The 24,722-nt window shown below is 39.7% G+C and overlaps 2 protein-coding genes across 3 annotated transcripts in view; one reads left to right on the forward strand and one right to left on the reverse strand.

The window, feature by feature from the left end:
- Positions 1–99: 99 nt before the first annotated feature.
- LOC141432690 (transcription initiation factor IIA subunit 2) lies at positions 100–1,664 on the forward strand. Its single transcript, XM_074094403.1, has 4 exons — positions 100–438; positions 522–649; positions 1,199–1,305; positions 1,424–1,664. Exons 1-4 carry the CDS (start codon positions 367–369, stop codon positions 1,441–1,443), a joined length of 327 nt encoding a protein of 108 aa, XP_073950504.1. The 5' UTR covers positions 100–366; the 3' UTR covers positions 1,444–1,664.
- Positions 1,665–1,805: 141 nt separating this feature from the next.
- The window catches only part of LOC141432689 (proteasome activator complex subunit 4-like), a gene marked incomplete at its 5' end in the record, with an annotated part of 35,223 nt that continues 12,306 nt past the window's right edge, over positions 1,806–24,722 (reverse strand). For both annotated transcript variants that reach the window (XM_074094402.1, XM_074094400.1), the window contains 13 exon segments: positions 1,806–4,113; positions 5,247–5,416; positions 6,135–6,276; positions 6,571–6,799; positions 7,700–7,862; positions 8,629–8,774; positions 17,985–18,118; positions 18,461–18,579; positions 19,070–19,278; positions 20,772–20,967; positions 21,870–22,058; positions 23,013–23,140; positions 24,359–24,603. In XM_074094402.1, coding sequence (XP_073950503.1) covers positions 3,909–4,113; positions 5,247–5,416; positions 6,135–6,276; positions 6,571–6,799; positions 7,700–7,862; positions 8,629–8,774; positions 17,985–18,118; positions 18,461–18,579; positions 19,070–19,278; positions 20,772–20,967; positions 21,870–22,058; positions 23,013–23,140; positions 24,359–24,603 — 2,275 coding nt within the window.

Genomic DNA, 24,722 nt, shown 5'->3' on the forward strand with positions numbered 1-24,722 from the left:
GGCCATCTTTTTTTGGCAAAAGCTTTTTACCGTATGTTTAGTAACCTTTTCTTTGGGCAAGGTGGCAACACTGACATTCATTCGTAATTTTTATTCTACTCAGTCAGTCAGTCAGTCTTACTCAGTCTGTCTGTGATTTCTTCAGTTCGCTCGCTCACTCAGTAGTTCGGTCCTCGGTCGGTCCAGTCGGTTTCTGTTCTGTTCTGTTATTGCATTACTGCAGCAAAGCTACTTTGGTTTCACTTGTAATTTGATAAATACTGTTTTGATCAAATAGAAATACCCACGTTGGCGTAACATCAGAGGCTTCCCTTTATGTGTTGGGTTTCCACCTAGTTTGTAACTCAATTAATTGCTAAAAATAAAATGTCATATCAACTATACAGAAATACCACGATTGGAAATACGTTACAGGAAAGCCTCGACGAACTGATCCAAGTAAGTACCTATATCAGCTTTAATTCTATGGTGTTGCTGCGCGCGTACCCGTTATTTAACGTATTATTAAAAACTTTTTTCAGTATGGGCAGATAACCCCAGCCTTGGCAGTCAAAGTGCTGCTGCAATTCGACAAGTCTATAAACCAAGCTCTATCCAACAGGGTAAAATCTAGATTAACCTTCAAAGCTGGAAAATTGAACACTTATAGGTATGTATAACAAGAAAAAGATGTGGAGATAGCTATATCAGAATTCAGTTGTTTATTCTGAACATCCATTTATAACTCATGCATTGTACAGTTCGTGAAAGAGAAAAGATTTAATTTCAATCATTTGAATACTAAGCAATGTCAAGACAAACAGAGTAGCATCATTTGATATTGTGAGCATTTGAATCACCAACCATAACCTTACTCTAACTGCTGATCTCTGAATCTTTCTGTATTAACATTTAGCAGTGAAACTAATCTCATATCACTACAATTCAATTCTAACATGGGAATCTTCTTTGGATCTGTATCATTTATTGATGATTGCTTGTTGGTAGCTCTAGTTTAAGAAATACTAAATAATTATAGCTTCAGTTTGTATTAAAAAATTCACTATGCATATTATTATGAAAAAACTTTAGTCTAGTATGTTGATATTTAGGTTCTTTTTTTTATTTGCTCTAACACAATACTCTATTGTTCCATGCAAAAAATGTGTACATACTTTGCCTTTCTTTATTGTAATAGATTATCTTTTATCTGTTTCAGGTTTTGTGATAATGTATGGACATTTATGTTGAATGATGTGGAATTCCGGGAAGTTCAAGAGGTAGCCAAAGTGGATAAAGTAAAAATTGTAGCTTGTGATGGCAAAAGTAAGTACATATGTTTCTTTAGTCATAATAATGTCATGAAAATAGGTAGGTACTTAATGTCTAATTAAAAAAAGTAGATACCAAAACATTTGTCTAAAAACTGTTTTTTCTCTTTCAGATGTTGAAGAAAGAAGATAATATTGGCTGTGTTGGATTAGATTAATTATGTTCAATATCTCACAATATTTTTATAAAGCTATTATTTTGGAAAAATTGTGATACATTAACCAAAATGGCTTTGAATTGTATACAAAATACTCCTCATACTGAAACTATACTTCATCTGTACTACAAATACTGACAATATGCATAGTGAATAAGTGTTTCTCTTGATAAATTATAAAATCATGGAAATACTATTCCAATAAATTTTTACTTCAAATTTGGTCCTTTAGTTAATGTATTAATAAATATAACATAAACAAAAAACATTATTAATTGCTTGCCCATGTTTTGTTACTTCATTTTTGTTAGGGTTGGGTTCTAATAAAAGAAATTCATTCAAAATAGATTTTAATTTTCTAAATAACTATTATGCAATATTTATACATATTATTTACAAAACTCCTAAAAACTGACAGATCTAGAAAAAAAAGAATTCAATAGTAATTAATTACAAATTTTATTGGTCAACAGAACAAATTACACTCGGATAAAAAAAGAAAGAACTTATGTTAAGGGTTAGGGTACTTTAGAGAATAATCGCAAGTTAACCTAGCCTCACTATTTAATAATTCAAAGTATATAATGTAGAATGAGTATGAGTGATTCACCATTGATTATGTTAATAATGGGAAAGTTGCATCTGATAGAATGGTTCCAACACCAGAAAAATAAACCATGGAAAACCATCACCCTCTTATAAAACTGATGCTGCTGTTTGTATAATAAAGACTAAAAAAACATTGGTAACATAAAGTATGTCAATCAAATTGTACACAAGTCAATATAGGCCCGCATTCCGTCATTTATCACATTTCGGCGTGAGCAATGGAATTAATCTTATTCCTACGTTACATAGAGTATAACACTTTATATTTAGTTTAACATGACGCTGATGCATATAGCAATTATCCCATATTGAATATGATGGCCGTCGTGTCAAATGGAACATGAAATTAGTACATATAAACATAACAACTTACATCGTAATAATAATAAAAATGAAAAAAAAAACAGTAAACGATTTTACTTTTAAACAATTTTGTTGATATCCCCTTGGATAAGAAATTTACGCAAAAAAAAAGTATTATATACATGTTACAAATATATAGAACCTATTTATAAAACTGGCACAAATGAACAGTTTACAAAACTGTTGATAATATATGTGGCCCACAGTTACATTACAGCACATTATTATGTTATTTGCTTGATGCCATTATCTGAAAAGCCTTCTATTTACGGTCGAGCGTGGGTGAAAAACTAGGCATTTGAGGACTTTGAGTGGTGTGGTGAGAATAACAGCACAAACTAGGGCAAGTGAAGAAAAGACAAGCTAATTTAAAATTAGTAGCCGGGCTAAATCGACCGGGAATAGTTCGACTGTTTTAAGCAGCAACACTTGTATATATTTCTCATCACCTCTGCAGTCTGGGCAGCCACGTCTATTGTTCAAACTGAAGGATTGTGTGGCCGATCGTGATCAAGTCCCGTCACTGCATTCGGTGAGGTTTCTAAGCCAAAATAAACAAGTAAATAAAAATGATATCTGTGCGCCTAGACTTTTTTGTAGTAGGACCAAGAAAAAAAAAACGGTCTTACGAAACAAACCCTTCATTTCAGAACCATGGTTTCTGTTTTCTAACATGTTTTTTATTTCTTAATGTTGCATGAACGATCAAATGTTAAATTCAATGTAAACGTTTAATCTAAACATGTTCAGTTATTTTAAATCATTGTATCTGAACATGTTTACTTAGTTCTTCCTAAACATGATGGACTTGTTTCGTTCACAAACAGTCTCCGTAGACCCAAAACTAAAGGTTAAAGATGTGTGGTACTGATAGATGTTAAACCGCACTAAGTGTCTAAGGGCCCCCTGCACATTGAGCCATTAGTGGCGACCACATTAGAACGACTAGTCGCCGCTACAAGTTGCGGACGCGTTTCTCTATACATTTTGTGTAGCATCGGTGCACACCGAGCGTTTGAGTGGTCGCGTCCGAGCCACAAGCTGCGGGAGTCAACCGCGCTCGCAACTTGTGGCGGCGACTGGTGGCCTCATCCGTAAATTAGATGGCACACGATTAGGAGAACTGGCGGTTCGTTACACTGGGTTTACAGAAGCATAGTAGCTAATGCTTAGTACTTGCCACATGTGTGTAAACATATTGTACAAGTGCTTAGCATTAGTACAACTAAGTGATTAGAAGCCGGTCTTGTTTACTAAGCGACAAGTGGTGGTGGTCAAAATTGATGTGACGCACTACGGATAGCCCCTAATGTGCAGGGGTGCTAGGCTGGCCTTATACTACGTATTGCAAAATTCGATTTTCGAATCATACCGTCTCCCGCTGACGCTAGTATAATTTAATACGAGAGTGAGAGGGACGGTACTATACGAACTTCGAATTCCGTAGTAGCCCTGGTGTTCTAGCTGTTTAAGCGCAGTAACTGGGCGGCGAGGTGAGATCGGCGAGTAAGTCGAGCTCGTCGTCGGTCAGCTGTTCGCGGTGGCGCGGCCAGTCGTCCTGGTGTGTCCGCCGGAAGTCTGCTAAAGCCGCGCGGATGGCCGCCGGCACCGGGTCCGGCGCGCTCGTGTGCCGGGACAGCTCCGCCAGCACGACGCCCAGCTTCGGACCCAAACTGAGGATAACATTAGGTCTTTGAAAGAGAGGCTATCGAAGGAATATACGTCAGTTTGACTTTTGGACCTTTGAGTCATATTAGTAGGAGTAATCAATCATAGATACTAATCGATATACAACACCATAATACAAGCTTTGCTTAGTTTCGAACTAAGCCAATTGAAGGTTCCACGGAAAGAACATTATTATCTAGTCACCTAAGCAACTTTTTAGCTATTTGAAATAGCGCTTTGAAAGTAAATCAATCATCCATCACGATCAATTACTATGGATACCATTTCTTTTAAAGTAAAAAAAATAAATCTATTGTTTTCAGATTATTTCAATGGTTACTCATAGTACTTTGCGAGTTCTATATTTTGAGATTAAAATCTAAATTTTTAATAACCCTCCTTCTTCGCAGTCGGGTAAAACAGGTGACTATTTAGACATGTTCTTTACGTGGACTCATGATATTTATTTAAATTTTAAATTTAATAATCTCCTAATATAAATTTCTCGTGTCACAATGTTTGTAACTAAACTCCTCCGAAACGGCTTGACTAATTTTCATGAATTTTTGGTGTATATTCGGTAGGTCTGAGAATAGGGCGTAAACTATTTTTCATACTTCTACGCAAACGGAGTCATGGGCGACAGCTAGTAATACAATATAAAATCCATCCACCTCCAACTCGGCCTATATACGTACCACTGCAAGGCACTGGCTTCCTCTCAGAACGAGAGGGCTGTACTAAATTAAAGAAAATACATAAATATCATGGGATAATTTCCACTAAATGACCTACTCCCAAACTAAGCAAAGCTTGTACTATAGATACAAGTCAACGGATAAACATACTTATTAAGATAAATACATATTAAACTTCCAAGGCAATATAGTTTAAAGTTAGCCTACAAAAGGGACTTTAAATAAAGTCTTCTCCAAACTCCCCAAATTAATCGACACGAACCGATTGAAAAATGTTCTATGTCTATCAATGAACGCGAAAAAGACATCTATCGCCGTCGTTAGCCGAGTCGAGCCGGTCGATGTCTTTTTTGCCTTTTATAGCGTGGGTAAAGCTTTTTAAGCAGGTCCCACGTTGTGGATGCGGATAGAACCTAAATGAGGTTCTAAAGTGAGGTTACCTGTAGGGACGCGAGGCGAGGTAGGCGCAAAGGCCAAGTACGCCGGTGTGTCGTTCGCGGGGCGTGCTCGATCGCGCGGCGCGCATCAGTTCGCGTAAAGTCCGCTCTTCGTCCGGCAACGCGCGGCAATGCATCAGACCCGTTAGCAGCTTGGCCGCCGACTGACGCACCTGAGGGTAATACAATACAAAGATGTAACAAAAACATGCTCAAGGGTCAAAAAAAAATATTATTTATATTTTATTTACATATAATTTGGGTTAAGGATGACAGCGATACTGTACGGAAGTATAGTTTACTATAAATAGGTTTAACTAGAATAGAGGGATAGTTAAAGTAGCAGCACAGTAACATCAGTTTGATCTGTTCCAACTTATTTATCTTGGTAACAAAGAGATAAAAAATAGTAAGTTAAGTCGTTTCTATCGTGTTAAATGTTTGACATTACTAGTTCTGCCGCGGAAGCGAGGACAAGGAGGAACAAATGCTTCAAATTGAGAAAAATGTTTGTATGTAAGAAAATTGACTAGAGGAAGCCGTGAACAAAGAATATCCCCGTCGCATCCCCTCCCCGTCATGTAGTACCTACACCGGTATCTGCAACAGTTACCTTAGTAGCAAGTTCTGATCAAGAGAAATTTCTGATATACTTCACCATCATCATCTTACCAGGCGTTGGACGTGTACTGTTGGTCCTAGGCCTCCCCCAATAGGGGTGGCAGTTGCCAATACTCGCCAGGGTTGGCGAGCGCAGTATACGATGTAAGGTTGCCAAGAAGACGCTGCTGCCAATTTTCTGCTACCTATTATCCCTCAGCCGGTTCCTACGGCACCCACGGGAGGAGAGGGGGGGGGACAACTTTCTATATATACTTAATAACTACTAACCTCAAGTCTAGGATCCCGCATAAGTTTGAGGGTAAACTTTTCCGCGCGTTCTGCTAATTCCGGCTGGTCGCAGAGAAGAGGCAGCCCGTAGAATAGGAGAGGCTGTGCGAAATCCAGGCATGCTAGTCTGGCCCACCAGGATCTAAAAAAAAATATTTTTGCTCTTGTAACTACTATTTGTTAATTACGTCAAAAACTGAAATATAAAGATAAAGGGTCTGAAGAAATCATAAAAACAGAGTTTGCTGTATTTAGGGTCGCATTCAGTTGGCAAATTTAAATTTAGGATTTGCAACTTGGTAATCAAAAAAAATCATAAGTCGTTTTGGTTTAAAGTATGGCCACTTTTTGTGTGGAAATTTGTTCTGAGTTACCGCTCCCTGACTTATTTCGTTCGTAGGATGGCGACTGTTCAGTTCAGTGTACGGTACGGTACCTGCCGGCGGCCACAGTCTCGGCGGTGGCGAGCGCGGCGCGGAAGGCGGCGGCGTCGTGCGCGGCGAGAGCGATGGCGGCCAGCAGCCCGTCGGCGGCGCGCGCGAGCTCGTCGTGCGGCACGGACGGCCCGCGCGCCGCCAGCGCGCACGCCGCGCCCACCAGCGAGTAGTGCGGACGCAGCTCGTTGTTCACGCCGCGGACTATCAGCGCCATGCAGCCGCGGAGAACTAGCACAAACAATATTTTCTCAAACATAGTCGGAAATGTATGCGTTAATGTCACGAAATGGAGACATGAAGTTTCTCATTTATGGCTACCTACATTACTTTTTGGCCTAGGCCCTAGGCCATAAGGAATGTATGAAAATCCATTATTGTCCGCTGCTCTAACTTTTAAATTTGCTTAATAACATTAAACTGACAAAGGAAAAATTACAAACAGCCAACCACCACTAGACTGTAAGCATTTGCGATATTGCGATGCGATGTGGATGGGTAGATGGATCGATGGAATATTTTCTCACATTGTTTTAATACTGTTTTCCAACTCGGGGGTACCGACCAACCGCAACCGCAGTATTAAATACTCATCGGTTGGTGTGAACGTGCCTTTACGGAGCGATGTTGTTAGTGTTGTGTGCTACCCTACATTAGACATTGATAATAAAAATGACGATAAAAATGCGGGTAGTTGTGCGCCGGTGTTAGTTTCGTCGGACAGTCGTGCGAGCAGGGCGGTGGCGCGTAGTGTGCGTGTTGCGGCAGCCGCCGAGTCGCGTGCTCCTGAGAGGAAGGGCTACGAAATAGCCCGAAACATGTCGAGCTAAACTCGGTTTAAGACGTGAGTTATCCGTTATATATCATTGGTAAGATATGCAACTATCTCCCATTTACGAGTAAGTTTGTCGTCCTGCTTACGGGATACCCTGTATTAGAGTCATCGGGGTGACACTCTTTCCCGGCCCGGATAATACCGGGATGGAAATACCGACCCTGTTTTTCGTGTACACGCCCATAGAAGCTCCTGTCAGTTTCTATGGACGTGTACACAAAAAACAGGGCCGGTATTTCCATGTCGGTGTTATCCGGGCCGGGACAGAGTGTCACCCGAGTCATCGCATCGCTTACCAGTAGTGAGCAAGTTGATGGCCCTCGCGTGGTCCCTCACGTCGGGCGCGACGCTGTCCCCGCTCAGCTGAAGCGCCGCGTCAAGGCGCGAGGCGAGCTGTTTCTCGATGCGCACGCCGCGCGAACTGCCGGTGCCGGCTGGCTCTGCTACGCTCTCATTTGCCTGTCAAACGACATTATAGTGTTTTCACTCCTCATGCTCGTAAACTTCGTATTTATGCTCGTTCTAGGCGACATAAAATGACGTTTTATGCTATAGTAGATTTAGGGGCTGTTGATTAATTACAACTGACGGATAAATGTGATGCCGTCTCCGTCTATTCGAACAGAACAAACAGAAACGGTATCACATTTAACCGTCAGTTAAGACTAATCAATGGGTGGTGAAACAGCCTCTTAGTATCTTTGTTTAAGCCCAAGGCAATCAGGTGCCAGCAGCCAAAGACAGTTTAATTATTTTTAAACAATTCGTAATTTATATTAATAAATCAACAAACCTGAATAATAACTTGAGCATTAAACCCATTTTCTCCTCGACGTGTCTATCCGCCCTTGCCGTACCGGCTCGGGTGGCTATATGAACGTCTACTATTTATTACCAAACATCGTAAGAAGATGTCACGAGCTTTTCTGACTTACTGATACAACGTCGCGTACAATTGTTTTTCTACGACAGGTAATTATTAGATAAAATACAAAATTAGAGAAAACAGTAAACTTAAAACTTCTTCATAAACTTTAGTACTAACTATGGCACGAAAACGACAAAGTTTGTCCCTCGAAATTTCAACCACTGGGTTTTGACTACTTGCATAGTAAGTTTTTTCATTCGAGTTTTGGGGTGACACTTACAATATCCGCCCCGGGTGTCACCCATGCTAGCTACGCCACTGGAGCCTAGTAAAAGTATATCTAATCTTTGAAGTTACCTGAGGCGAGTCTCCAACAGGAGACAGTCTGGCGACCGCCACGGGCACGTCGACGTGCGGGGAGTCCCGCTCGGGCTCCGGCGATGGCGTGGGGTCCGCGCGCCCGCCGCCCTGCATCAGCGCCATCGACGCCGCAGTTTTGATCACTACGAAACAAAGAGGCAAAAGCCTTTCCTTAGTATGTATCTTATACGATACATAATTTTAGATCATATTTTTGTATTTATTTTTTTCAAATTATTTATGTTAGCTCTATTAGAATCCAACGAGGCTTGAATTCCGTACACTTGTCTCAGCTTGCCAAGAAAAGGGTTAAAATAAGTGATGCGTATTAAATCAATTCTATCGATACAATACTAGCAACAACACCGCACTAAAATTGATAATTTTATATTTCACATTGTTGGCAACATTTTGTCTCTACTTCCGTGCGTGCTATAATGTGAAATACACGGCTGCAATAACTTTCTGCATTTTAATTAATTTCACCTGCTCCACCGACGCCAGTGCCTGTTACGTTAAAACAATTCAGTGTTCAATAAGTACATGCATCAACATTTTTTTGACTGTTCTTGTATAAGAAAAAAGTCTGAATGTGTCATGCAGAGCTGACCTTTTGCCACATTAAAATTTTTAACATTGTAGATGCGCTATGTAAGGTATCTTCGCTACGCGGATCGGAATTATTTCCAAATATCGCTGTGCATGATATAATCATTAATTTTATAATACGCCATAGATATTAATGTCTTCTTGACAACAGATTTGATTTTTTCATCTGTTTAAACTTCGAACAATAAATGTCATAACTTATCGTTATAAGTAATGACATTCATTATGCCATTTAATATGAAAAGGTTCCACAATGCGTCGCGATTCAAATTCCTCAACTTGATATTGCAATATAAGTAATAATTGGGGCGTAATATCGAAACCAAAGCCAATCGATTTGTATGCAAGTGACCTTGTATAAATATTTTACTTCATAAAAAGTGGTAATTTCTAGACATTTTTGACATGAGTTTCATTTGGGCATTTGTTACGGAAAATTGTGTCACAATACCACTTGTATGACTTATGAAAGTTAAGTGAATCAAGTTATTGTATAGAGATTAAATGTATGTAATTACTGGCTTTTACTAGCGTCTTCGCTCGTATTAACTATTAGATCTGTCATTTGAATTAAAATTTCGGTATTCCACAAGTTTCCCACGGGAATTCCCAAAAATTACGTACTTAATCGTGGTCTTCATTGATTGTATCACGATACCGTGGGAATATCGGAATTAAGTAGTTGTGTTATTCCAGTAATTCCGGTACAGTGAAGGGCATAAATATGTATACTTTACCAAAACGTCAAAAATATCTATACACCTTTATGCCATTAACTATAAGGTTGATGTATACATATATTTGACGCTATGGCTGTAAGTGTATAGATATAGCCTTCGACTGTACATACATACGAAATGTTATCCAAATTCATGCAGCCGTCTTAGCGCGAAAAATCTTATAAGTAAATATTGGCAGGATTATGATTCAATTTACACATACCTAGCCGGTTATTTATTACTTGTCAGACTGTTAACAAGAAACATGTACTTAATAATACGAGTATGCGTCCAATGGGGAATGGATGAAAATTTTAGAAACGCTTGAAACTTTTTTTCTCGACAGGAATAACCTTTCTAATTAACAGAAAAAAATATCAGATTTTTAAGTAGCATCATTTAATTAAAAAAAATGAAAGAGTTACGGGTCGGTTACGGGTTGTTCCATAGTCCAGAATAAAAAACATTAAAAAAGAATTTATGTGTCTTTGACTCGATCGTTTTGACAGTTGACACTCTTTACCGAATCTTAAACTGCCATGAGCTTCTATGGGCGTGTATATAAAAAACAGGGTCGGTATTTCCATGTCAGTATTATTAAGCCCGGTAAGTGTCAACTGTCAAAACGATCGAGTCAAAGACACATAAATTCTTTTTTAATGTTTTTTTTGTTTTTTTTTTGAAGAGAGAATTTAAATCGGTTGAAAATTGAATTTATAGTGATTTTTTGAAAAATCTGTATACCTGTCTCTTTCTCAAACTCTTTTCTCTATGCAGCAAGTATGGCGGTACTGGCGTGTGACGTTACATGCCAGTATGTCTTTCTCTGTCTAATCTTGAATTTCAAACCATTATAACTTTGTTATTTGTAAAGGTAGCTTAAAAATTGTTTCTCAATCCGATAACAGGCATTGTGAAGTTTTAATTTATAAAACATATACATAATAGTCAAATACCGTATTATAAATAGGTAGGTGTATATAACTGTTGTTTGATTTTTTTGATAAGTACACATTTTTGCACAATACACCTCAGCGAAACGGTCTTAGTCACTCGTCAGGGTATAATACTGAATTAAATACTAATTGTAGCGTCTCGATAACTATGTTTGTCACGGCTATTTTGCGAAGGCGGATATAATATGAAACTATTTCACGGTTGATCTTGAGTAAACCGATCGTGAACATGAAGCTACGTGGACGTTTCATATTTTTTATAAGCGTCGTTATTGCTGGCACTGCAGTTGGCAAAGAATATAATTATGAATTCGGTAAGTTAATTCTAATTTCCTGGCATGAAATTTTCATACATTAAACTTATTTCAAACAGTTTATAAATGTCGCAGTTTATATTATAGTACCTAGATGTCGAATTAGTATTACTTATAGTACCTGCATTAATATCTACCACAGCGGAGTGTGGAGACATATCTGACACGTCCTACCGGCCCTAGAAATAGAGTCGTATCAGATATTTATGTACGCTTTGTTGTGTCAGACATTGGTGCTGGTGACTGAACATATTTTTAAAAAGACAGTAGTGGAACCATTTAATTTGTTATCCACTGTAGAACGTTCTCACAATAAGTTTAATTACGATTTTCACTGTCAGGCAAAGTTTTGGCTTTATGAAATCTCGTGGGAGATGGTTCCACAGTGAGTCACAGTTCAGTTGGTTCGATAGTACAATCATCACTACGTACTTCGCTCTGAAGCGATAAGGTTGCCTTGGAAAATCTCTATATAGGTACCATGCGTTGTCTGAACTGCTTACTATAAAGATTCATTTCAATAAAGGGTCATTGTATTGTATTGTACAGTCAACGTCATGTTTGAAAAGCCATACGAAATTGTGTAACGACTGAAAGCGACAAGGTACAGAATTGATCACTTATTTATGACGTTGACTGTACTTTCCTAACTTGTTTTCAACTTAGAATAATACATCTATTGTTATTATTGTGTGTTGCAGGCTCTGACGCTGGCGATGAGTTTTACAGTAATGGGGATAATATTATCGATCCAGAGACGGAAATAATTATTCCGGTAAGTTATTTTTACTTTGAAATAAGTTTTTGTTGAAAATTTAGTTTTTAATACAAGCTTTTTTGCTGGCTGTACTTTTTGTTGACTGTACTTGTATTGTCATTTAAGCTACATTTCCGTACCAAATTTCAAGTCGATGCCATTAACCGTTGAGGAGTTCCGTTCTGCGGAGACGATCCTAGCCGGTCTACCAGAATTTCACTACCAGATTATTGTATTGTCACCAGATTTACATAAATATGCCAAATTTTAAGTCAATAGTACCATTGGAAGTGGGTCAAATTTAGCTTCCAAGATTTGACCCAAATATATAAACAAATAAGCGAGGAGGGCAAGTTAAATAAAAGCTTGTAAAAAGGAAAGTTTTTCACTTAGGCATAATTGGGCAATAATTTAGAATATTAATCTACCAACACTGATATTTTTTTATTTTATTTTTTTGATGTATGTTCTAGGCTCCAAACGGGATTGAAGAGAAATTCGTAAAAGTATCAGTAACAAGCGAAGATGAACCACAGGTAAACACCACTTTCGGCTACCCGTTCATCAGAGCTACAATTAAATTCGACAGCGCACCGTCCCCGGGTAGTTACTTTAACGTCACTGCTAAAGGGGTTGTTAAAGAAGGAGGGAATGATACATTAGACACAGATGCTGCACTAGACACTGCTGCTGCGACTCCGAATACTGAAGTAAATAACACAGCACCAGATGAGACAGTTCCAGTAGATGATAGCCGCTGGTCAGCTGTGCCTGTATTGGATAGTGAGGCATTGGCTGCAGCCAATGACAGCGCGGCACTAAATGCCACGACAGAAACAGATAGCGCGGCACCAGTAGCTGATGCAGATGAAGTAAGCCAATCGGCGGCATCTGGATTGGACAGCACGGTATTAGATGCAGCGAATCAATCAGACAGCGCGGCACTAGCTGCAGTAAACGAAACTGCGACTGCAGCTGACGCATCAGGATTGGCCGACGAAGCACCACTTCCTGCTGCTGCAGATGACGTCAGCCGGTCTGCGGCACCAGAGTCAGAAAACACATTAGCACCTGCAGAGAACAAAACTGCGACACCAGATGCCGCACCAGATGTGGCCGACGAGGCACCACTTCCTGCTGCTGCAGATGACGTCAGCCGGTCTGCGGCACCAGAGTCAGAAAACACATTAGCACCTGCAGAGAACAAAACTGCGACACCAATGCCGCACCAGATTGGCCGACGAGGCACCACTTCCTGCTGCTGCAGATGACGTCAGCCGGTCTGCGGCACCAGAGTCAGAAAACACATTAGCACCTGCAGAGAACAAAACTGCGACACCAGATGCCGCACCAGATGTGGCCGACGAGGCACCACTTCCTGCTGCTGCAGATGACGTCAGCCGGTCTGCGGCACCAGAGTCAGAAAACGCATTAGCACCTGCACAGAACGAAACTGCGACACCAAATGCCGAATCAGGATTTGCTGCCGAGGTAACACTTCCTGCTGCTGCAGATGACGTCAGCCGGTCTGCGGCACCAGAGTCAGAAAACGCAATAGCACCTGCAGAGAACGAAACTGCGACACCAGATGCCGCACCAGAATTGGCCGACGAGGGATCACTTCCTGCTGCTGCAGATGACGTCAGCCGGTCTGCGGCATCAGAGTCAGAAAATGCATTAGCACCTGCAGAGAACGAAACTGCGACACCAGATGCCACACCAGAATCGGCCGACGAGGCACCACTTCCTGCTGCTGCAGATGACGTCAGCCGGTCTGCGGCACCAGAGTCAGAAAACGCATTAGCACCTGCAGAGAACGAAACTGCGACACCAAATGCCCAATCAGAATTTGCTGCCGAGGTAACACTTTCTGCTGCTGAAGATGATGTCAGCCAGTCAGCGGCACCAGAGCCAGAAAACGCGTCAACTGCTACAGCGGATCAATTGGAAAGCACTACACCAGCTGCAACAAATGAAAATGCGGCGCCAGCTGCTGAGGTAGAGGCGAACAGCACTTCAACTGACAAAGATAACAGACGTTCAGCGGCACAAGCTGCAGAAAATGAGGCGTCAGCTACCGTGGTATTAGACAGCGCAACATCGGCTGCAGCGAACCAATCAGACAGCGCGGCATCAGATTTAAACGGCGAAGAAGCCATTGAACAAGCTTTAGGACAGCCAGCTGCAGCGAATAATAACAGCAATTTACAAGCAGCGGCAGAACCAGACAGCACCTCTTCTCCAGTGCCAGCGAGTGAAAATTCGGAACCAGCGGTAGAAGCGGAATCAGTAACAGCAGCAGGAAACGGAAGTACTGTGGCTGAAGAACCTGTGCCTGAATCTGCGTCTGCAGCAGAACCTCAGACAGAGGCAGCATATGAGGTAGAGTCAGCACTACCTGCAACAGAGGTCGCTTCACCTGTGTCAGAGGCAACAACAATTGCGTCGGACAACACAAGCCAAGCTACTGTTTCTGAATCGAGCACAAGCACACAGGCAACACCAGCGCCTGAACCGTTGGGACCATCTAATTTTGCACTGGCTGCAGTAGCGGGACTCGCTAATGCGGCACAGGAAGCATTTGACAAAATGCTAGCTCTACCAAAGTCTGCGGCAGTTAACAGTGGAATCATTCCTGCTGACACCAATGACGCTGGACCAGCTGTAACAGACAGCACCACTATACCAACAACACTTGGATCAGACAATGAGCCGCCGGAAGAAGAATTAAATCTTAACTTGTCTTTAAACTAACACGAACCTTGGATTAGTTATTAGGAGGTGATATGAGATCTTAACGCATTCAGTGCCGGCAACGCATACATGCGTTTATGTGAGTTTCGCTCAGTGCTACTATCATCATTTTGCAGTCGTCTAGACATACATGTGGTTTGCGGCACTTGAAGAAGTCTACCGTTTGGCAGCCGGCAGCGAATGCGTTAAAGAAACGTGATCATTTTATAGAAACAGGCATTGAGAAAGTATTAATGTTCATATTATGTACAAATAAAGTTTAGTAGGTACTTATTATAGTTAGGTTTATTCAAGAAAAAAGGTAGCCAATAGAAAAATGTAAATAAATCGTGTATCTCACAGTAATTAAAATAAAGAAAGACAGTTCTGTATTTAGGTATGAATATTAAATATCATATTTTACCGACACTTTGGACGTCTCCTGCGTTACGTCTCTAGCGTTACCAAAAAACGTACTTAACAAGATATATCGTATAGCTTAAGACATAGGATGTGTATTCATGTACACCATCTATTAAATTACAGAAAATGTCCTACAAAATCTGCAATTGTTTGATGTCGCGGACAGATTAGTCGGTAAAAAAGTTGATTGGCCCAAATATATTGACATAACTCACGTCTTAAATACGTTCGTGAGTCGTATTTAAGACGTGAGTTATCCGGGTCAATATATTTAATATGAGTATGTCTCACGATAGTTTCATGTTAGGTATGAAATATTTAAAAAATACAATGTAAATTTTCTCTGTCTGTCTGTTTGGCCGTCCGCGGCTAAGCTCAGAGACCGTTAGTACTAGAAAGCTATAATTTGGCATCAATATACATATCAGTCACGCTGACAAAGTCGTCAAACATAAAAAAATAAAAATTTTGTTTTAGGGTACCTTCTATAACCGTAATGTGGGGTGATTTTTTTTTCTCGACTAACCCTTTTAAAACCATTGGGGTTGCATGGACGATTTGTCGATTCAGTGATCTGTTTGCGAAATATTGGACTAAGTGCAAATTATCATTAAAATCGAGCGGGATATTAGTAAGTATGTCAAATTTACAAGGAAAATTATAACGGCTAAGATTGCTTGAGAATTATTAGTCGTTTAAGTGTAAATAGCATAAAATATACCTAAACTTGGAAGATTCCGTACCTACACAATATACGAAATCCTTAGAAAAATATTACTTGATTTTTTCGTAATGGCTACGGAACCTTATCTTGGGCACACTACATAAATACGAAAAACGAAATAAATACCAATTTTTATAATTCCGAATGTTTTAAAACTCCTAATATGACTATTTCAATTCTTCATAAATCCGATTTGTATAAATCCGAAAATTAAAAATACCTAATGTTTAAAATTACGATTTTTAATAAACCGAACAATAAGAAGTCCGACTCAGTAATAATCCGAAATGTCATAAATACGAATCGAAAACTGTTTAGAGAAATAGGCTTTGTGAAGCGTTTTCAGAAATCAGATTCCAAAAATGTGATAAACTGAATTAAATAAACCAAATTTAAGAAATGACCTTCATTTGACCCCTGCAGTGTCCCGCCCGTCACAAAGGCAGTTCTAAAGCATGTCTACACTCTAAAGCAAATTGACAGTTTGAAATGTTGCTGTCCTGCTTATAATAGCAAAGAGTGACAAAGACAGAACTTTAATCACATGATGCGCACCCGGCTTTAAACAGTTGTCATTTATCGTAAAGTCCGAAATGTATACGAGTATTTCCTATGTATTTTTACAAATTAAATTATTAAATTACTACGTTACAAGTAAATATAAAAGAATTTAAATATCAGATTTTAATAAAAAACACCATTAAACAAACATAGGAATAATCGAAGCTAAAAGAAGAGAAATAAAACTATTTGTCATGGTTCATTTAGGACCCTAAACCGTGCTTGTATTATTGTCACATTGTAATGCCACAGATTATGTTATGTACGACCTGAATTTTTCAAGGCAATGGAACGTGGCTGTCTCACTGTGACGCCATCCAGCGTATTTCGTAAAAAAAATATAAAAAATTAAATACTCATCCAAATTCAAAATCGATGAAAATGGTATCTTAAAATATCCTATTCTTCCCAAAAATAAAATAAAAACTATAGGTTATTTTTTTTGGTGCATCCCAATTGTGAAAATCGGAGTTTTGAAAATCGGAATTAGCAATTCCGGAATAAAATATTTCGGAGTATTTGGGTGTTCCCATCTTGGGCGTGTCCGACACGCTCTTGGCCGGTATTTTTATTGTATTGACAAAAAAAAATACATGTCAAATATTTTTTTTAAATCTAACAGACGGGCAAACTAGATTTTTTTATAACACTAGCCCAGTGGTTCTCAAACTTTTTTCATGATGGAACCCTATTTCAAAACTAACAGCCTTATTCATAAAAAATCCTTAATTGAGTTTGATCGGTCTGTTACCAGACTGATTAAGCTTGTTAGACGGTTGTCAAGAAGTATGATTCATAAACGCTTGCTAGCAGTCTGCTAGTTGTTGAGCCGCTGATAGACTGATTAGACTCGTTATGTTGGCCACCTTGACAAATCAAAGACAAAAAATGCCTAATCGATAATTAAAAAAAAAAAGTTGACAGCAGTGACAGCAAATTAGCAGGAAAAAAAAAAAAAAAGCGAGAAGTTTGTTTTCCCGCCATTTCCGATCCGCATGTTTATGTTGTGCAAAAAGCCATACCTAATTGTGTTAATCATCCTATTTTTTTTTCATACTTATTGTTAATTTATTGCTGCTAATTTAGAGGATTTTTAAATACAAATTCCTGAAAATATTTTTTCCTGGTTTTTTTTTAATCTTTGCGTAACTTCACCCTTCACTAAAATATCTTCGGTATGGTTTTTTGCTCTTGTCAAAGTCAGCTGTTCAAACTTGTGCGGCCATTTTGTGACTTAGCAGGGAGATTCTACGGTCCGCTAACTTTAGCAGAGCCTTGATCGACTGATTAGCGCTAACAGACGTTTATGAATCATGTTTTAGCATCGGTCAAGGAGCCTTCAAGGAGCTCAACTTTTTATGAATAAGCTGTAAATATTTGCCGGAGCCCTAAAATAGTCAAAAACAACTAATTGAATAGGAACTTGTACTCGGCAACCTCACGGTGCACTATAAGTCACTCATTGTTTCTCGGAAACCCCGCAGAATTTTCACGGAGGCCCAGGGCTCCGCGGAGCACACTTTGAGAATGGTTGCACTAGCCTATACTTATACGTACCTATGTCTCCGTTCTCGTCGTATAAAGGCGCGAGCTTGGGCCGCACCTCGTCTAGGAACGCGGAGAGCAGCGGCGCGCGGTCGCAGTCGCCCTCGGCCAGCACCAGTTCAGTGTCAAACAGCGTCATTAACATACTGCCGGTGATGAAATAGCACATTTTTTAATTACGCTAGTTAAAGCCTGGGTGCTTTAAAGAAACTAAACAAACTAAAAAAGGAAAAAACAAGTGCATTAGTCTAGAATTCTGTTAAGCAGCTTAACTTTCAACAGTCGGGACCTATTCAAAATCGTGACCAGCCCACAAATTCTCAGTAAGGCCTAATTAGGTTTTTGATTAATATATTTTTTTACTTCATGCTTTTTGATGTTTCTGTGAGAATATTACCTTATAAATGTTAAAATATATGTAATATATATAGACTGGACTAATTATTAGCTTTCATTTGCTATTTATATTGATACAATTAATAGCTCACCTGCCAACAGTTTCTCTGACATTCTGATATGGATGTTGAATGAAATTGGCCGCTTTCAACCACTTCAGCAGTTCCATTGCCAACGGCGCCGTCTGCCATCTAAGTGAACCTAACGCCCCCTGATATAAAAATAAAAACGCATTCTATTATTGATATTTCTTAGCTCCCATGTCCCCGGTATTGACATTGGGATTGGGAATTAGGTAAAAATCCTTCATTCGAACAGCCAGATTTAAAAGCTCATGCGAGCTGCGGGTAAAAATTAGTTAATGATTCGCTCGTGTAAATCATTAGATCTGGCACTTAAATTGATATTCCCAGATCTCGTAAAATTTTTCTTGGAAATCACAAAAAATATTTAGTGGTGTTTATTATCGTTGTATACAATACAATACAATAACTCTTTATTGATCACCAACACATAGTAGCAGTACAGAAAACACGGGTATAAAGAGATTTGCCAAGGAAAGCAATAGGCCTATACCTCTGCTAAAATAAATTTCCGTCTATAAATTTAGCGGTTGATTGGGTTTCTATTCACCACCACCAGCGGGCGATGTAAGTGCTCCAGTCTTAAAACAATCGACTAGACGCGGGGGTCGCTGTTACCTGCAGCGCATACAGCCGCGCGCAGACCACGAACGTGGTGGCCTGGTCGGGGTCGGGGTCGGGGTCGGTGGGCGCGGCGGCGGGCGGCACGCACAGCTTCAGCAGCCGCGCCAGCACAGAGCGCCCGCGGTACGGATCCAGCTTCACTACCCCCGTGGCCACGCAGGTGCCCCAGTCCTCATTCGTCTCGGGAGTCACCGCTGTGAGACCTGTGGAAGAGTGAGAATAAGCTTTAGCAAAAGATTATTTTTAGTGTAGCTTGTTGCCATGGTAACGTCTCCTGAGTTACTTATTAAAAGTATCATTTTATGGCGTACAAATCCACTAAAAGTTAGGACTTGTCACAGTTTTAAGGCAATTCCTTCATGGCCCATCTCCTAAGCATACTAATAGTATGCATTGCAAACATGTTTCTATTAAAAATGTATCACTAATGTCTCTTGAGTTACGGGACAGAATAACATACACTTAAAAGTTGATTGACCCAAATACACCCTTTTCGGTGACTAATCTAACTGGCGCCACTGGACAGTCAGCAGCAAAAGATTAGTGATAATATCATGAAATGTTCGACCTTGACGATGACTCTGTTTCATATCATGAAATGCTATAAATTTCTCAATACTAAGATTCGGCTACGACTCTTGACTTTATGATTTACCCACACTAGTGACATCAAATGCACTATTATAGACTTCCGCCACAAACCTAGGTATGGCTTCTTGCGACTTTTCGACTGCGTACTTGATGACTTACCGATACTAATGACATCAAGAGCATTATTATATATAGCAAGCGCCTTGTCATGACCATTTTGAAGCGCCTAGGGACAATGATAAGGCAATGTCATGACGTCACTCGCTAGATAGGAAACCGATCGCCTAATTCCGAGTGCAGTGTAGTTAGCTCGATGGCTCAGGGGCAGCAAAGGGCGTCTAGACAACAGATGGTTCACGGTTCAAATCTCACGCGGTGAGATTCATCTTTTTCTATTTATTAAAAGTATAAGTACTAGTAGTAAGATGGATTGGGTAGCACAAAATAATTATTTAAATAATGAAATAAGTTTAAAAATGGTCATTACGTTTCTCGTCTTAAGCTAAGGACGGACGGGTGTCGGTCAGTGTACACCTTATCTTGGAAATGTACCCGACACATTAAAAGACATTGAAGTAATTAAGTTACTTTAGTTTAATAATTTAATTGTTTTTGGTGTTTTGTGACAAAGGGGTAAGTTCAACAAACTTTTGCAATCTTTGATCTCATTTCCCGTAATTCCAAGAGACAGTTGTGAGTGACAGACGCTCTTTTGTTTTAGCGTAAGGACATGCCCTTTGGGATCAGGTGGAGGTCGTTTAGTTTAGCGCTAAATAAACTTTAAATTTGGACGCTAGCCGGTGGCAGGATAGGCATATCCCTGACGAAGTCTAAAATTCTAAATCCTGTAGATTCGCTAGTACTGTAGTTGTAAGTAGTGATCTAAGTGATGTAAATTCTATAATCGATTAAGTTAACTAGGTTAGTGCTTAAATTTAAACTTAGTCAAATCAATATTGTGATTAGTCAATAGTATTTCTTTTAGTAGCCTATTATATATCGCAAGCAGCCTTCTCGCGTCTTCAGTACCGCGGGGCTCATAACGCCGCCGCCAATTCTTTGCTACTAGGAACCTTTCGACCCCATACTTGATATTATGACTTACCGATGCTAATGACGTCAAGAGCGCTGTTATATACAGCAAGCGCCTTCTCGCGTCGCCAGTACCGCGGGGCCCGCAGCGCCGCCGCCGCCACCTCCGCCGCAAACCTCTGCATGGCTTCCTGCGAGTCCGCAGCGCACCGTCGACCGTGCACTAGGAATTTCTCCGTTATCTCCGGCCCGAATTGTGAGAATAGCAGCTGCAGAGATTTTGAATCTTTAGTTTCGACAAGCTTTTCTTTAGCTTGCCCTGTTTGCTTATTTATTTGTTTGGGTCAAACCTTGGAAGCTAAAAACCCACTTCCAGTGGTCCGATTGAATTGAAATTTGGCATACTTATGTAAATTTGGTGACAATACAATAATCTGGTAGTGACATCTTGGTGGTCCTGCCAGGATCGTCTCCACAGGAGGAAACTCCACAATGGTTAATAGTACAGACTTGAAATTTGGTACGGATGTGTAGTTTAGGTGACAATGCAAGTACGGTCAAAAAAGTACAGTCAGCAACAGCAAAAAACCTTGTATTAAAAATGAAAATTTTGACAGTATCTTACGAGGGTTTCTGAGGCTAGTCGGCGCATGTATTGAGAGGTTTGTTTAATAACTTTGACATTTGCGTCAAGTTTGCAATTGGTCAAATAATTAAATGAGGCAATCACAAGCAAGACTGTAACTTCAAACGGACCTCTCGATACTAACGCCATGTACATACCGATATTTCGCCAGTCAAAAAAACCCTTATTGAACTGAAATTGCATAATTTTATTAAATTCTCATAGAATTCGTGGAAATTACATTTTGATCTACATTTACATTGAATGAAGAACATCGGTGCAAAATTTCGTGTCTTTCGTGCTTGATGACTGTTGAATCCCTATTCAGCGGGAATAAAAAATGCCTATGTGATATTTTGGCGATCCAGTTATCTATGTAGGTACATTGCATATGTCATTCAACCCAGCCAAGCCGTTTTAGCGTGAAAGAGTAACACAGCTAAATCCTTCGCTTATGCCCTTTTATCATCAAACAAGTAAGATTTACTTTAAGATATACTCAGTTTCGAAACACGACTAAAATTGTCCCAGGTTAATACAACTCACCCTAAATAAAGAAAACCGAATCCCGCTGAACTTATCCTTCCCCTTCTTATCCTCAACGGTGAGAAAGGACACAAGCTTCTCCACGTGAGAATCGTCGGTGAAGAACTCGAGAATGCTCCGTTCGCCTTCCTCCATATCCTCGGGTGCTACATCGCTGGAGAACACTTGCTCTGTCGATGGTGCTGCTATCTGTAGAACAGAAATAGATCTTAGTACTTATGTATCTCTGTCACTCTTTAAATCTATGCTTAAGGAGCACTATCTGTCATCGTGTGATAATTAGCTTTATCCTAGTTAATTTATTTATTCATTAATTTATATGTGGCTGTTTATCCCATTGTCTATATTTATTTTAGACGTCAAAGTCAAAGTCAAAATATCTTTATTCAATTTAGGCTATAACAAGCACTTACGTGTAACGTGTATAATATGTACGATAATGTGTATGTGTCGATGTGTTTTTGTTGCATTTTAATTTTTCTGATCTACTGTTAATGCACCACCTGCTGTAAACTAGTCCTTCCTTCTTTCTGTAAAAAAGGTTGCCTGGAAGAGATCGCTCTTAAGCGATAAGGCCGCCTATTGCTTACCTTGTAATTTTCTGTGTACCTGTTTTCTGTATCGCTTACTATTTCTGGTGTACAATAAAGAGTAATTGTATTGTATGCATTTATAATTTAAATTACTTAGTAACGTAAAATGTGTCTCTACCCTCTGGACAAAGATGAATAGAACGTGTTGATTAGGTATCTCTAACCTATGTGCACAAAGCCTCACAAAACCACAGTATTAAAGTAGTATTTATTTACGATACAAGATAATACTTCAGAACATACATTAATTCTATTTTTTTATTTATATTTATCCAACAAAATAATTTACAATATCTATCCTGTGTATTCGTGTTCCAATAACTTTCCTGAGCAGGAAAGCTACTCGGGATTCCGGTCATTGTCCAGTAGACAGTAGGGACACGTTGTATATATTTGATGTGTAAATGACTGTTTAAATAAAGGGTTCGATGAATAATGAAAGCGCAGTTATTACACGTAAGTTTACTAAAACAGTACTTTCAACTTACCAAGAAATGAACATAGTTCTTTGTATCTATCTGTCGTAGATGAATAATGTTCTATTACTGACCTCAATTTTGTCGGGCCATGAGTAGAAGCCACAGGCAGGCTTCCTCAGCCAGGGCCTGTCCCATTCTTCGTCAGTCTGCGGACCATCGTCGTTCGCCCACATGGCCCATTCCAAGTCCTTTCTGTACCCTGAAGAATAAAATTCAAAACATAAGAATACCTTCTTACGTAGTCTGTATTTTTAAGACAATAAAAAATAATTAGTCCATTGATTCGATTTCCAAAAAATATCGGACACGCACGTTTTTCTTTCGCCAGTTAAACAAAAAATACAGCCGCTTAAAGTTCTGTGTGACGTCATACCTGTACATACGCTTTTCACTAAGGAGATACATCATGGGCTGGGAGCGCCCAAACATTAATGCGCTTCATTTTTGACACTTTTTGTTTGAATAAAAAAAAAATCTGGTAGTCTTGCTGACGGATTAAAATAGTTTTTTTTTCTCAGGAATCTACTCAGTTCCCGTGGGATAGTATAAACGAATTCTTGGCAGACGGAGTCACCAGACAAACGCTAGTATTCAATAAATTATAACCGGATGGCCAAGTGGTTAGAGAACCAGACTACGAAGCTTGAGGTCCCGGGTTCGATTCCCGGCCGGGGCAGATATTTGTATGAACAATACGAATGTTTGTTCTCGGGTCTTGGATGTTTTATATATATTTAAGTATGTATAGGTAGAGTCATTCACGATGACGCGTGCCGTGTATGTTATTACAATGTCATTAATGTCTAATTTGGACAAAATCCCGCGTCTTCGTGGATGGCACTAGTTATATTTATCTAAAGTATGTTTATCCGTTGCCTAGTATCCACAGTACAAGCTTTGCTTAGTTTGGGACTAGGTCAATTGGTGTCAGGTGTCCCATAATATTTATATTTATTTATTTAAATATTCAGTCATTACTTACTTGAATACCTTAAGTTACTACACCTGGTGAAAATACTATACTGAACGGCAAAAAAATCTGGCCCTCAAATGTATGCAGTTATAGGTAATTTTGTATGGAGAGTGGGCCGAATTTTGTACCGCTCAGTATATTTTGCGGCCGCTCTTCCCACTAATATTATAAATGCGAAAGTTTGTAAGTCTGTTTTTTTGTTACTTTATCACATCTAAACCACTGAACCGATTTAGATGAAATCCGGTATACAGATTGAGTCCCGGAGAAGGACATAGAATAGTTTTTATTCCGGAACATTGCATAGTTCCCGCGGGATAGCGATAAACGAATTCTAAGCGGAGGGAGTCGCGGGTAACGGCTAGTATATAAATAGTTCCTATGCGACATTGTACAAAGAGCGACAGTCAGTGAGCGTGAAAAAAAAACAAGTAAAACAATCACCTGGCACACTTTTCTCCGGCTTCTCAACCCCCGCGATCTCATAAGGGTCCACAGTTATCTTTTTCAGATCTCTCTTCCTCTGCTGCAGCACGAAATGTGTGAATCTCTGCGCCGATCGCCTCACGAATATATCGTCGTGTAGCAGCGAGCGTAGCGCAAGTCGAACCGCGCGCGGGGTGTAAGGGGTTTGTACCGAAGGACAGGACGTTAGCATCTGCATGGTTAGCTCGAGACGGCGCCATTGGCTGGGGGGTTAGAAAATGGTAGATTATACACCTAGGGCAGTAAAACAAAATGTAGTGCGAGCGTAAGGTAAGTGCCTTTTCAAACTTCAATTTCTTGGTGTGCTATGTATTAGCTTATA

The sequence above is a fragment of the Choristoneura fumiferana genome, chromosome 11 (assembly GCF_025370935.1).
Source record: "Choristoneura fumiferana chromosome 11, NRCan_CFum_1, whole genome shotgun sequence".
Classification (NCBI taxonomy): domain Eukaryota; kingdom Metazoa; phylum Arthropoda; class Insecta; order Lepidoptera; family Tortricidae; genus Choristoneura; species Choristoneura fumiferana.

What these genes read in the sequence shown, in the direction of transcription:
- LOC141432690 (XM_074094403.1), top strand. Translation starts at nt 367, where the DNA reads ATGTCATATCAACTATACAGAAATACCACGATTGGAAATACGTTACAG. An exon ending in GGAAAATTGAACACTTATAG is followed by an intron (nt 650 to 1,198) that starts GTATGTATAACA and finishes TATCTGTTTCAG; the next exon opens with GTTTTGTGATAATGTATGGA. An exon ending in TGTAGCTTGTGATGGCAAAA is followed by an intron (nt 1,306 to 1,423) that starts GTAAGTACATAT and finishes TTTCTCTTTCAG; the next exon opens with ATGTTGAAGAAAGAAGATAA.